Source organism: Tenrec ecaudatus, chromosome 6 (assembly GCF_050624435.1).
Source record: "Tenrec ecaudatus isolate mTenEca1 chromosome 6, mTenEca1.hap1, whole genome shotgun sequence".
Taxonomy (NCBI): domain Eukaryota; kingdom Metazoa; phylum Chordata; class Mammalia; order Afrosoricida; family Tenrecidae; genus Tenrec; species Tenrec ecaudatus.
In genome coordinates this window covers 96,076,773-96,091,693 of record NC_134535.1, presented here as the reverse complement: position 1 = coordinate 96,091,693, position 14,921 = coordinate 96,076,773, and the positions used below count along the sequence as shown (strand labels likewise).

At 36.8% G+C, this 14,921-nt stretch overlaps 1 protein-coding gene across 4 annotated transcripts in view; it reads right to left on the bottom strand.

Moving 5' to 3' along the window:
* ABCD2 (ATP binding cassette subfamily D member 2) overlaps positions 1 to 13,270 on the bottom strand; it is a 59,677-nt gene extending 46,407 nt beyond the window's left edge. For 3 of the 4 annotated variants that reach the window (XM_075553027.1, XM_075553028.1, XM_075553029.1), the window contains exons 1-2: positions 12,332 to 13,270; positions 10,582 to 10,762 (exon numbers count right to left, since the gene is read on the bottom strand). In XM_075553027.1, the coding sequence (XP_075409142.1) occupies positions 10,582 to 10,762; positions 12,332 to 13,270 (1,120 nt within the window). The remainder of the gene's footprint in view (positions 1 to 10,581; positions 10,763 to 12,331) is intronic. The other variant, XM_075553030.1, reaches the window with a different exon arrangement.
* Between the last annotated feature and the right edge of the window lie 1,651 nt (positions 13,271 to 14,921).

Here is a 14,921-nt window from a genome sequence, read left to right as displayed (position 1 = left end):
CCAAGATGAGTGCTCTAAATGTTAACTATTATTATCTTCTTTGTGGCAGAGTGGTCTAAGCACTGAACTGCTCACTGCAAGGTCGGTGGTCTGAACCCACCAGATGCAGGAGGAAGAGGAGGCTGTCTACTTGTTAAAGGTTTAATAAAAGCTTGGGAAACTCACAGGGGGCAGTTCTACACTGCCTGTAGGGTCACTATGAGTCAAGACTGACTCAATGGCAATGAGTTTATTTTTTTGTCAGTTAGTATTATTGTTATTATTGTATATCAATTCAATGTTAATGCTACTTTTCAAAATTATCTTATAGGTCATTATCTTAATAAATAAGATTTATTCATTTTCCCCAGATTTTATCACAATTTCAAGGTTATACACACATGTACGCACACACTCTCTCTCTCTCTCACTGTCATTGAGTCCATTCTGATTCACATCTACTCTATAGGATAAAGCAGGACTACCTCTTGTGGGTTTCCCAGACTGTTTTTCCCCCCATCAGTTTTATTGGCATATGATTTACATATCATACAACTCAACAGTTCAATTGCATCAAGAAGAGTTGAACAATTATCACCACAATAAGTTTTAGAACATTTTCTTCATTCTTAGACTCATCATTAATAGCTCTCATTTCCCATCAATCTTCCCTGCTGTGCCCACGTGGAATCATTAAATCCAGTTACTATCTCTTTAGATTTACCTATCCTGGATTTCATTTACAGAAAAATATTTACAAACAAACAAACAAACAAACAATAAGCATAACAAAGTAAAAACATAAAAACTTCGATTAAAAAGAAAGCAGAAAATATATATTTTTAAAAACTAGAGCAAATATAAAGGGATCATAAGGGTGGATCAAGAGACAAAGTGGTAAATTTTAACCAGATTGCATTTGCAACAATTCACTTTCCAACGGCGTCTGCATGTTAGCAAGGCCAGTCATGTTTTGTTCATGATCAGAAGGGATTCACCAGGAGTTTACTTGATGTGGGGTTCCTCTTTACTTTTTTCTTTTAAACTGAAACAGCTTTAAAATAGGTCAATGGGGAGATAAAGGATAAGATATTACACTTTGACCTGAGTACGTCTGGTAACGGGGCTGTTCACCTCCCTTAGCTATGTTCAGAGGGGATTCATCAGCGGCATTATCCATGTAGAGACCTGTCAACCACAGAGGTCTGCAATTAAACTCCGATGCCATTTCCTCCTTTAGATTTGGATTATATTACTTACAATACTTGGCTAACACAGGCTGGTGTGCTTCTTCCATGTGAACTTAGTTGACATCTAATTTAGATGGCTGCTGCTTTGGAAACAAGCCTTTGAGGCTCCAGATGCTATGTTTCCTAATGTCAGCTCCATCTGGTTTCTTCACCACACTCTGTTATAGCACCCATACCGTCAATGAGCTCTTGAGGGAGAGCATCAAGCAAGTTAGACCATTATTTTAAACTTTCCATCAAATCAATTCTTCACTAGATAGTTCTACAGATTAGCTCCAAAGCAATATTTTAAAGGTTATAAATTTACATTTTAGGTTAGTAATGAAATAGATAGTAGTTGGTCTATTTTGATAGTTATTGCTTTCTTGTTTCAATATAAACTTTTTTCCCTTCTATAACAAATGTATAACTTGTGTCTTGCTGCCAGATACTTTTAGATTTACTTGTTCATCGGCAGCTCAGCTGATTTCTAAAGAGAATCAGGCATGACATTAGGCAAAATTCACCCGACAGATAGTGACTGAGTCACTACCTGCACGAGCTATGGCAAGATATGGTGGGTTACTCAGGAACAATTCAAACTCTTCCCTTAGAAGGCTTGGAGACACATTTCCAAACAACTAAACACAGAGCCTCTAAACTGACAGTTAATATGAGATTTTTACTACAAGGGACAGGAAATGCTTCAAGGAGACGTAGACTTTGAGGGGAACCATGGCAACCACACACAATTTTGATAGATCACAAGTATAGTCTTGTCAGACAACAACAGATGGGTTGGTGTCTGGCACTGGGTTTCCTAAGTATACAAATCATTATATACTGTGGTAAACTTTTAGATTATGAACCATCCAGTATTAGCCCTATAAATAATTACTATTCTAAGGAACCACAATTAGTTTGTGTGCACTGAAGAAAGAAAAAGATGATGAGCATTGGTATAAGTGAAGAGTGAAAGATATATAAACTAGCACTGGGCTGTAGATATATCTAAAGACACATTTTAATATGTGATGAAATTTAAATTACTACACAAAAAAGCACCAGGAAATCTCCATATGCTTCCAAATAAGGAACTGCTTTCAGTTATAGCACTATAAATACTAGCAGTTTCAGCTCATAGAGAATCTGGCTAATAGTTAAATAATTTTAAGATGTTATGAAATGGGGTTAGAAAGGATTTGGAAAGTAGTTTCTATTAACAACCTTTGTTAAGAAGGAGATATTGGTACAGAATGAATTGATGCTTAATATGACACGGTAATTTCCATGTTACTGTGGCATATTAAGGTCTATTGGATTTCTATTATGCATTTACCAATAAAATAACAAAGATGTCCCCACAGATTTAATGTGACTTTTCTTCTACTGGCTGTTCTTTGGCAGGTACTGTGAGGGTAGTGCCAGTAATATTTTGTCATGCACATAGCAGCCAACTGTCTGCCCTCTGTGACAAGGCCAGATTCTTCAGTGTCAGATATATAAATCCATGACTTAAAATACTCATGGACTTTGTATTTGAGGTCAACACATTTTATTTTTCTCTCTAAATATTTAAAATGATATTCTGTCAAAAGTTTATCACTAAAGGATTTGTTTTATATTTTCTCATTTTATCATGATTGATAACTCTATAACAATAAGTATTTAAATATGGTCATATCTGTTACCATCTCACTAAAAAGCTGAGGAAGAATTTTAAAAAACAAGATAATTCCTTCATGCTTTTTCCTGAGATTATAATCCCAAAGTACTTCTTAAATTTATTTATTTTTATATTTTTTCATCTTGACATGTTTTTCATCTCAACAAACCCTATGTCCTTACCTACTTTACATGAAATATAAAAATTGCTTCTAAATTGATCTACGATCTAAATAAAAAATCAATAAGGTTTATAGAAGACAAAAATCTTTATGAGTTTTATGAGTTATCTTTATGAGTTTTGTTAGGCAAGTATTTATTAAACAGTACATAAAATAAGTAACCAAAAGAAAAATATAGAGTAATTGCAATATATTAAATTTATAAACTTCTCTTAGACATCATTATAAAAGTGGAAAGGTAAGCTTGCATGAGAAAAAAATATATATATATTTCCCACTTAGTCTTCCCTTTCCACTGTCATGTATATATCTTCATATAGCCCTCTCTCTACAAACCAGAGCCCTCGCTCTCTCTCTTATACACACACACACACACACACACACACACACACACGAGCCCTAATGATGTAATGGGTCATGATTTGGGCTGCTAACTTCAAGGTCAGCAATTCAAACCCAGCAGTTGCTCCACAGGAGAAAGATCGCGCTTTCTACTTTTATAAAGATTTATAGCCTTGGAAACTCACAGAAGATATTGGGTCAAAATGAGTCAGAATTGACTTAATGGAAATGCATTTTTTTTCCAAATCATTTTATTGGGGGCTTGTACAACTCTTATCACAATCCATACATCAATTGAATCAGGCATGTTTATACATATGTCGGCTTCATTCTTTTCTAGACATTTACTTTCTATTGAGCCCTTGGTATCAGCACTCTCCCCACTACATACCCTCCCTCTCCGCCCCACTCTCATAACCCCTGATAGATTGTACATTATTACTTTCATCTCTCACACCGACTGCAAGCTCCCTTCCCCCATTTTCAGACTAGACCAGAACATGTACACAGGTATAGAAAGGGATGTGAGCTCACAACACATAGAATCCAGGAACAGGAGTGGGAATAATGGCAATGCACTTTTTCAGTTATATTTCTACCTAAGAGTTGGCCTGGAGGTGCTATTAAATGAACGTTGGAACGTTAACTAGAAAGTTGGTGGTTCAAACCCACCATATGCTCTGTGGAAGAAAGATGAGTCTCTCGGCTCCAGTAAAGATTTCCTGTCTCAGAAACGATGAGTCACTATGAGTTAGAGTCAATTAATAGCCATGGAATACATACTTAATCCTTATACAGAATATATCAGAACTGTCACCTGCTTTCTCTAATTGATTTTAGGAAGTGCAAAAGATAGAAAGACACTTCACAAGAAAGGGTATTCAAATAGCCAATAAGCAAATGAAAAAATACTTACTTTCCTCAGTCATCAGAGAAATGCAATGTATTGAAGTACCACTATACACTTATGAAAATGGCTAATATGGAAAAGACTGACATCAAATATTTAGAAGAACATGGAGCCGCTAGAACTTTCATCCACTACTTCATAGAATATAAATTGACAGAACTTCTTCAGAAAATTGCTTTTACAGTTATATACCTAAGTAAATATCCACAGAAATGCATGTAAATACCAAAAGATATGTACCAACAATGGTAAATAGCAGAACTATTTCTAACACTCCCCAAACTGGATACAATCCAAGGTTTACCAGTGATGTAATGGATGAACTAAATGAACTGATATAGTCATATACAGGAATATATTATAAAAAGAATGATTCAGAAGTGCATGCAACATGGAAGGCTCATAAACATAATGTTGACGGAAAGAAGCCAGTCACCAAAGGGTAAACGAGATTAGCTGCTGTTGAGGTTAGCTGCTGTGCTTTCCCTACCCCTGTCTGTGTCACAGACCACAGCTGTGCTCCACAGGGTTTTCAATGGTTGGTCTTCCAAACGTAGATGACTAGAATTTCCTTCAGGGTAGTTCCTCTGGATTGACTTGAACTTCCAGCATTTTGGTTAGCATCTGAATGTGTCCACTATTTTCATCACCTATGGACTAACATGGGAGCTTGCAGAAGGCTTTATTTCTTCTGAATAGTGATTGTGATTCTGTGGATGTGTTCACTTGGTGACAATTCATTAAGTGGTACTATTGACTGTATCCTTGTTGGCATGTATGCTTTATTTTTTAAAGTATAGCTATTTATATGCATAGCTAATTCTAGCTATCAAAACATATCTTTCACATACATATTATCTCTATGTAAATTGGTCAATAGAAGGATATTTATATTCTAATTAGCCCCTAACAGATTTGAATCATTGGGTATCGGAATAGGAGATATGATAATACAGCAGGATCTATGAATATAATCTCATTGGAGGTACACTTTAGTAAGGTACAGGCAGGGCTGTGTTCCACTCTAGTAGCCTCTCTTAGTTGGTATTTCTGGTGCTCCATGCCACAATCACAGATATAAACACCCTATTGGAGGTACACCGAGTTTGTTGTTGTTAGGTACTGTTGAGTCGGTTCCCACCCATAGTAACCATATGCAGAACAGAACGAAATACTGCCCGGCCTTGCACCTCCCTCACAATTGTTGCTATGCCTGAGCCCATTGTTACAGTCACAGTATCAATCCTTCTACTTGAGGGCACTGGGTTTACATGACTCTTTTTTTCTGCCTGCTAAGTGACATTCCTGAGTGGCATAATCTAAGTAACATTCCTCAGTGAGATAATCTGAAAGGTTGGTGCTTTGAGTCTGCCTAGGGGTGCCTTAGAAGATAGACCTAGTGATCTTAGTGCTCTGCTTCTGTAGAGTCGCAGCCTTAAAAATGTTGTGCATCAGTGCCCATGAGTACATGGAGTCGCCGGGAGTTAGCGTCGACTCTCTAGGACCTAATGACAACAGATGGCTGAGATAAATATGGTCAGAGGGAACCATAAGTAGATTTGCCTGACCTTACCAGAACTATTCTTGATGTGAAGATAAAAAAGGTGGGCTGCTAATATTAAAAACTGAGATTATAGCCAGCAGAAATCTATTTTCTGCACATAATTCAAATCTTTCTCTAATACACAGGAAAAATTTAAAAGGCAGCATCATGAAAAATTATATAAATAGAAACTATACATATAATTACCACAATGCTTTTTCAACCAGTTGGCCCCAAGTGATTACCTAGTCTCAAACTAATTTAGAATCAGTTCGAAACAGCTAGTATGGTGGCAATCACACCCAAAACCAAACTCACTGTATTCAAGTTGGATACTGAGTCCTAGCGGCCCCATAGGGTAGGGTAAAACTGCCCCTGCGAGTTAGTAAGACTATAACTGTTTGCTGGAGTAGAAAGCCCCGTCTTTCTCTTGCAGAGTGGCTGGTGATTTTGAACTGTTGGCCTTGTGGTTAGCAGTGGTGCTCATAACCACTACCCCAACAGGGGCTCCTTGTGATGACAACACAGTCCAGAAAAAAGAGAGTGAAAAAGCATTGCACTAGGAGTTAGATAATGTCTCTTCAAAGCTTGGTGCTTCTAATATTCAATGATGACCCTAGACAAAAGTTGACCGGCCTGGGCCCCCAAACCCCGAGTAGAGGACTTGCTTACAAAGCGGAATGTCCGTGGGTAGAACCCACCAGCTGCTGCGCAGGAGAAAGATATGGCTATTTGCTCCCCTAAAGATTCAGAGACTTGGGGTCCTACAAGGCAGCTTGATCCTGCCCTATAGGGTTGTTTGTGTCGCCATCAACTTGATCATAATGAGTTTGGCTTTTGGTTGGGCCTGCAGAATATTAAATGACTTGAAGTTTATCTTCTGATATGATTCCATACATAATTTTGAAAAAATGACATGATTACATGTGAAAATGGGTAACCTGAACATAATACTATCCTTATGGAAGATTTCGCTTGAAGTTTTAGGTGGATGGTAAAGCAATCTATAGGAATATTTTTCTTTCCCCCTCTTCCAAATTTATTTCTTCCTCCTATCTACATTTTCATCTCTGGTTTTCTTTCTTTTCTTTAAAAAAATCATTTTAATGGGGGCTTGTACAACTCTTATCACAATCCATCCATCCATCCAGTGTGTCAAGCACATTTGTACATTTGTTACCATCATCATTCTCAAAACATTTGCTTTCTATTTGAGCCCTTGGTATCAGCTCCTCATCTTCCCCCCTCCCTCTCTGCTTCCCCCTCCCTCATGAACCCTTCATAATTTATAAATTATTATTTTGTCATATTTTACACCATCTGCTTTTCTAATCACTTTTCAATTTCTTGCTCCTTCAGAGCAATAGAACATCAATAATCATGCCAGGGAACATTGAGGATGCCCAATCAACAGTCACTATTCCAAACCTACTACAGATGTACTTTTCTTTAATCCTTTTAAAAACCCTGATATAATTTTTACTGTGTGGGACATGAGGAAATTGAGTCATATAAAGAGTAAAGTCCAAGATGGTAAATGAGTAAGCAGAAGAGTCAGCTAGCTATGTGACCTAGCTCATATAGTAAGAATATAGTATATATTGACAATTGTATCTACCTGAGTTCCACCTGAATATTTACCATACATCTAATTTCATTAATGACTTAGAAAGATAATTATCACAATATTGAAGTAAGGAAACTGAAACATATAAAGTTAATGGCATTTTCCCAAGGATAAGCCAAACCAAACACATTGCCAACAAGTCAATTGCAGCTCATTGTGTCCCATGTGTTTCAGAGTAACAGTAAAAGTTCATAGGGTGTCCAAGACTTTGACATATTGGAAGCAGATCACCAAGCCATTTGGCAATTTTTGGATTCTGTAGGTATTATTTTTATATCATTTTATTGCATCATCTAAAGCAAACCTAAGGCACTTAACGGGTGGGTAGACCTTCTATTATTTTGGCTGGCAGTGGAGCATGTAACCAATCACACCACCCAGGGACTCTACTATTAAACAGGAGAGCCAAGACTTACTTCTTTCCTTTTCACCCCTATGCTATGTTTTCCTTTAATATTCTTCTCTTATTTAATCATTTCCCCTGCTTTTTTCCCACAAAGTGTAGTATTATGCACTTAATCTATAACAGAAGGGACAACTCAGGGAATAATGTAAATTGAAAATTAAGTCTAGTTAGAACATATGGCATATAACATTAACACCTAGAACTTCAAAGATATGCAATTTAATGAAAATAAAAATGAAATTATTTTGTCTGAGTAAAAAATAACTCAGAAAATTTCATGTTATAAGTTATTGTAGGTCATATGCATTTCGTAAATATATACATGCATCTACATACAAACACGCATATAATACCTTTAGAAATTATAATGTTGAAGCATACATTCATTCATTATAATGTTCCTTTCTCTCAATTATTTTCTTGTTCTATGAAATTCTTACATCATTTTCCTCTATATCAAAATTTTCTTTTGAAAAGTTTTAAGAAGTATTTTGTTTCCCTACATCAACATGATAATTATACTTTCAATCTAAAATATTATTGTTTAATTTAATTGAGTGCATTTTAGAATTTACAGGATTTATTTTTATATTATTTTATTGCATCATCTGAAGAAGTAAGTTTGTTATGTTCTTTGCATACATTGTTTACTTCTTTCTGGTCTCTTGGAGTTAATTTGTCACCATTAATAGCTTGATTTTTTTCTCTTCTGTATCGACTACTCCAGGGTATTCTAATAAGGCTCACGCTTATAAGCACTGACAGAAAATCCACACCCTAATCTTGCCATTTGAGTTGTATCATGATATGTTATATATGCTTAAAGAAATGCAATTTTATCAAATTTCTTAGTAAAACATCGTAGTTTTATAAAACTGGGTTTTAGAAAATTTCTTAGTCCACAGGCTTTAAGTACTCTTTTCGTTTAAAATTTTGAAAAAGTAATTTTTTTACATTTCATTATTAAAGGATTAAGCCTAAAAGTACTCATATTTTGAAAAATGATTTAAAAAGAACTACTAAAATGTTATCAAAAATGTTTTTTACAGTAAAATTTTAAATATAAAGCAGATAGTGAGTCCATATTCCAGTGGTCTAATTGTACTGTCTACTCAACAGTTGAATTATCTAGTACTTACTATACAGAAAGACTGATGAATATTAAGTTATCAAAATTAATAATATATACTAAGAATTAAAATGACAAGGGTTTTTTAAGAACTGGTTTAAGGAGTACTATTCTAAACTATAAAAAGTGTATTGTAATTTTTACTTGTTTTTATTATATCACCTTAAACAAAGAGCTATTAGCCCTTAGTTGTACATCAGAAATAACTGTAGCAGATATTTCTGCTACTGTATTGCTAGTGGTGTCTTTTGTTATTATCACCAGATGTCAAGAGTGCACTCAGATTTATAAATATCATTCTGTTTAATCATCATAACAAGCTTCTAACATAGCCATTCAAGTCTCACTTTATCGATCAGGAAACTGAGGCTTAAAGGTTTTGTTAACATGACTAAAAGGCACAAGGGTTAAACTCAGCTGCAACTACTAAAGGAAAGGTTGGTGGTTTGAAGGCATCCAGTGGCTGCATGGAAGAGAGGACCTGTCTGTCCCTGTGATGATGACTGTCTCGGGCACCCTATGGGCACTTCCACTCTCAGGGTCACGGTGAGACCAAGTTGATCCATGGCACACAACACAATAAAACAATATAAATAATCAGTGAGGGAGCTAGTTAATATTTGAATCAAGCTCTATTTCACCAAGAAGCTCATGTTTTTCTATCTAGTTCATTCAACACTAAGGCTACTTTTGGTCATATGGCTTTCTAAATGGAAAGACAAGGAGGTTTTATTTGGAGGAAAGATGAAAATGCTGCTTCTCCAATGAAATAACTGCCTCTGTTCCTGTCAGTTAAGACCCTGTGGTCTCATCTAAAATTTTATTTATTTAGCATTGCCCTATTTGTTCTTTTTTAATCTAAGTTATTTCAAAGGATGAAAAATATTGGTAAAAACTGTGGAGACACTGATAGGACAAATTTAAACACTTGCTGTCTGATACCTCACCCCACTGCTACTGAATCATACTACATGGACAACCATCTATGTTATTTATAGGTAAAGTGTTACCTGTGACACCCAAATGTAAAGAAGCCCTTGCTCCCATGTACTGTGCCCTCCCTGAAACACTTTTTAGTTGCCTAAAGTGATCAACCATCTCTTCAAATCACACCCCAGGTCATATTCAGTTATATTTATAGGCATAATGCTTGAAATGTGCCAAAGTGAAGTTTTTGTTTGTTGACAAAACACGAGAAGAGATTGTGTTATAAATTCCTCCTGAAGGTATCAATTTATTTTGACTTTGAAAATTAGCTAGGGAATCATTCTATATTATGTAGTATTATTAAATGGAATATATTAAGTAATATTAAGATTTTTCTCAAGGTGGACTCTCAGGGATTTCTGAAATGTCTCAGAACCAGAAAAGTCTTTTGAGCTCTTTGTCTCTTTCTTTCATACTTTTGGTCTAATTGATTGGAATTTATAATGTTTTCCACGATTTCTGATCATTAAGAACTATAGCCGAGTGGCTATGTACAGTTTCACCCACATAAAAAGTAGCAATAACATCTCTGAGAGAAAGAGTTGTACACATATCCTTGAAATTGTTCATAAATATCCTTACCGCCATCTGCAAAGCCAGTTGCAGTGATAATAGGTACAGCCACCATAATTAGTCCACTGCTGCTCCAAACATATTTCATCAAAAATTGTTCTATCATGATGTACCACAAACGTTTGGATAAAATAAGGTTCATCTGATCCGCTAAAGCTTTATAACTTTTCTGAAGTTGCTTCATTTCTACCTAAAGGGGGGAAAGAAGAAAATAATTAACCCAGCATGAATTGTAAATATTGTGCTTAAGGATCTTCTTTAAAGATATGTACATGTTAAAAAAAGATACGTACATGTTATTTCATTTTTAATTCGTAGAGACAGCATCATCTATTATTCCAATAATCAGTAGATTAATCCAAGTTAATGTTAGAACTATGCCTTTATTAGTTAATCTTCATCACATATCTGTTATTAAAACTTTTTCACTTATATTGTGAAATAGGAAGCACATCTAAGTGAATTATTATTTCAAATTATATAAATTATAAGGTATTAATGTACCCTGTAATATATGTATAAGCAATGTTAGAACTTTACCCTTTTGACCACAGCAATACAACAAAATGACAAAATAGTGAAAATAAGCATAGGAAAATATATGAGGGGGCTTTTTAAAGCCTACTGAAACTTCTATCACTTTTTAATTAACGCTATGTTCACACTGGCTCAGTTTACTGGATTTTTGTCTTTTAAGTAAGAAGTCTACAGTACACAATAATTTGCATTGCTGAATACAATGAGTCAAGAAGAATGACAAATCAATCCCGAGGTCAATTTTAAAACAGAAGTTCTAAATGTGTTTTAGACTTTCTTCTTCAGACTGCTAAAAAAACCACTTTAATAATTACTATTGCCTCAAAATTTACATAATTCTCTTTGGTGATCAAAAGACTATATTTAATTTTATTTTAGAGTATACTACCTTGGCACTTTGTTAATTCGTGTCTACTAATATTTCAGGTGCTCCAGGTTCAAAAATTCTATCATGCTTAATGTTTTTAATTACTTTTACACACTACTGCTTTTTATAATTGTGCTATTTTAGGAACCTGCTTAATGTTGAAAATCTTTAACATTTAAAAATAACATTCTCAAATTCCTTTCATCTGCCTCCTTATTTATTCTCTAACCTTAGCTTGTGCATCAAACAGACACAATTTCATTTCACAGCCTTTGTGTATTTGTGTCAAAATATGGTGCTGAACATGAGCTCAGAGTAAAGAAAATGCTGTTTTGTGAGACGATGTTCTGTGCTTCCTAACACTGACAATACTCCATCATTGACTACACATGTAAAACCTGTCAAAACAGCCTTCCATATGAAATAATGTTTCCCCTTCTTGAAAAACAAAGGAATGGCAACAAAATAATAGTAACACTATACTAAATTTCCCATCGCAATGAAAAATGTTCAGTTAGTTTCTAAACACACATATTCTTCTAAGTTAGCACTACCTGCCAAGGGGTCAAGTTTAAGCAAATATTTTAAAGAGAATTCTGAGCATATTTGGGTAACTGAGGATAGGTAGGGTACTTTTCAGTCACAGAACTTTAGAAAAATTCACATCATAATAAGTCTTTAACAGCTTGTGATTTAAAAGGGTAATGAAGCATGTAGTTTAATGCAGGCTTAGATGTCATAGACATCCAAAACACAAAAGAAGTGGGTCCATCAACAGTACAACAGATGGTACCTAGCATTGCAGTAGCAGCTTGAACAGTCTCACATTTCACTCATTGCCTGAATTTCTCTTACCTTATGTCCTCTGTAAAAGGCGATTTCTTCTACATTGGCGATAATTCTGGAGTGAACATACCGCAAGTAGCCTTTCCTATGAGCTTCTTCGGCTACCAATTTACCAAATTTGGGAGAGCAGGCTTTCAAGACTTTAGCAGTGGCATAAACCACCAGTCCTGCTAACAGGGTGGGCCCAATTGGGCTCGCTCCTCTAGACGTAGCCGTCTGAATGAGCGTATAGGAGGTCAGGACGACATCTAAAATAGGTTTGGTTAGATTGGAATATAAGTGAGCCACAGATTGGGAGAACATCATAATATCCTCTGTAAGAGACTGGTCAGGGTTTGCCAATCTCCCGTCCATATTGATAACCTTATAATAAGTCTGATTTGTAAAATAGGTTTCATAAGCATGATCCACTAGGCGAGTTCTGAAGGCCAGAGCCAGCTTGCACTCCAGGTACCTTATCGCACTGTTGACAAAAGTGGCAGGGATGGCAATCATAAGCCACTTGATCAGTTTGATGATGAAAGTCCAAGGCTTCTTTTCCACGATGCTTTTTACAATTTTCCCATCCAGACCGGCTACATATATTGACAGAAAGGTTCTTGAGATGAGAGCCACCGAGTGGAGGCAGAGCCATCCTGTTTCCGTGGTCACAAGTTTGGGAAAGAGAATTTTCCGAAGTTCTAGTAGCTGTTTGAAGAAATCTGCATTCACTCCGGGCGAAGCTGTCTTACAAGTGGCCTCGGTGCAATGCAGTATTTCTCTGTTCTCTGCAGCTGGGGAAGCTTCCTCGTTTCTCTTCCTGTGCCCTGATTGTTTTAAACGCTTGCCAATGATGGGATAGAGGGTTTTCAAAGCATATGCTGCAGCCACGAGGCAGGCAGCCCTCTTAGCAGCACTCGATCGGGTCCATTTCACTCGATCAGCGGCTGCATTGAGCATATGTGTCATTTTCCCAGTTATCCAAACCAGCTTCAAAAATAATTGGTTTTAAAAGATCATGCTTCTCGGGAATCCTCAGCAAATATTTCAGAAAGTCTGACGGTGTTCCATAGTCCGCAGCGTCTCTCCTCTTCTGTGTTTTATTCTGTTCCACAGTGACAGATGCAGCAGGACTCAGACTCCACTGCATTTACTGGGGATGATTCCTTCAGAAGCTGGAGCTGCATCGAGCTGCTCCAAGCTCCTCCCTCGCAAGCTCTCCATTGGCTGGGAGGGCGGTGGGACCTCAGGAGTCCTTGCAGCTTCCCTCTCTAAACCTTGAAAATAAAGAGAGAGGAACGAGTTACATTCTTAAACAGGAGTTCAGAGTTAAACGGCTATTTTTGGAGAGGCGGATCCGGGGCAGTTGTTCACGAAAACCTGCTTTCCTACTGAGCATGCTCACCGCCACTCCTGCAAAGTTTCAGAATGTACATCAGTTCTCTACGGCTTCTAGATGATACCACAAGGGAAAGAGCTGAAAAGGAGATTTCTAAGAGCTATGCTGAGGTGAGGGAGAAGGAGCAGAAAGATGAATAAGGGTCCAGAGAATCAACATAAAATTGATACACATGCCTCTGCAGGGTCAGAAAAGAACGTGACAAGTGGGAGGAGCACCGGGGAAAACAAAGTGTCAAATATTTCACTCTGCCTTTCTTGTCCCGCTTCTCGCACCCCACCTCCACCCTATCCTTATCCCCACCCCCCATCTCCCACTGCTATTTTCCATCTGTGATATCAAACAAGGTCACAGAAGCTATCAAAGAACTTGTCATTGAAGATATATCCTGTAAATATATAGGGACATAGCTTTTGTATTAGAGAAAATAATTCCTTCCACCTCTCCTTCATTTTCCCACACCACCCTCGGTTTTCTTGTCTTTATAATAATGAGAAGGGAAAAAACGTCTAGTCCCATACATGCTATTTTTAGCAATGGATATCTGATGCACTCGTATTTATTTACAAGGTGACTATTAAATAAATGAAAGCAGTGTTTCACTTCTCTCATTCCCCTAAGTCCTTTAGATAGATTTACATAGAGGTTTGTGACACTAATCAAAATTGAACCCTCTGGGAACTCATCTGTAGTCAGATGATAGAAGGGGCTTCTCGGGAACCGTATTTGATGCCACAAGAGTTCCTTCCTTTATCCATTTTCTTGTTTTGTATCAGTTGACCACTTCACATTTCCATTTTGGTTATTTGATAAAAACCTGGAGCATTAAAGTAGTCTTTACATCCATAAAAGGAGCCCTGATGGCTCAGTGGTTAAACTGCGTTGCTAACCACAAGGTCAGCAGTTGGAAACCACCGGCTGCTCCTTGGGAGAAAGATGAGGCTTTCTACTCCTGAACGAGTTATAGTCTTGGAAACCCAAAGGGGCAGTTCGTTCCTGTCCTATAGAACCCCTATGAGCTGGAATTGAGTCAACAGAAATGAGCTTGAATTTTTGTTTGTTTTACAGTCACAATGGAGAACTCAGACTGTTCAACACTCACTGCCATCAAGTCCACGCTGATTCAGTTACAGGGTAGAATTGCCCTTGCAGATTTCTCAGACTGTAGTTCTTCACATGAGTAGAAAGTCCCATCTTTTTCTCGCAAATTGCTCAACAGTC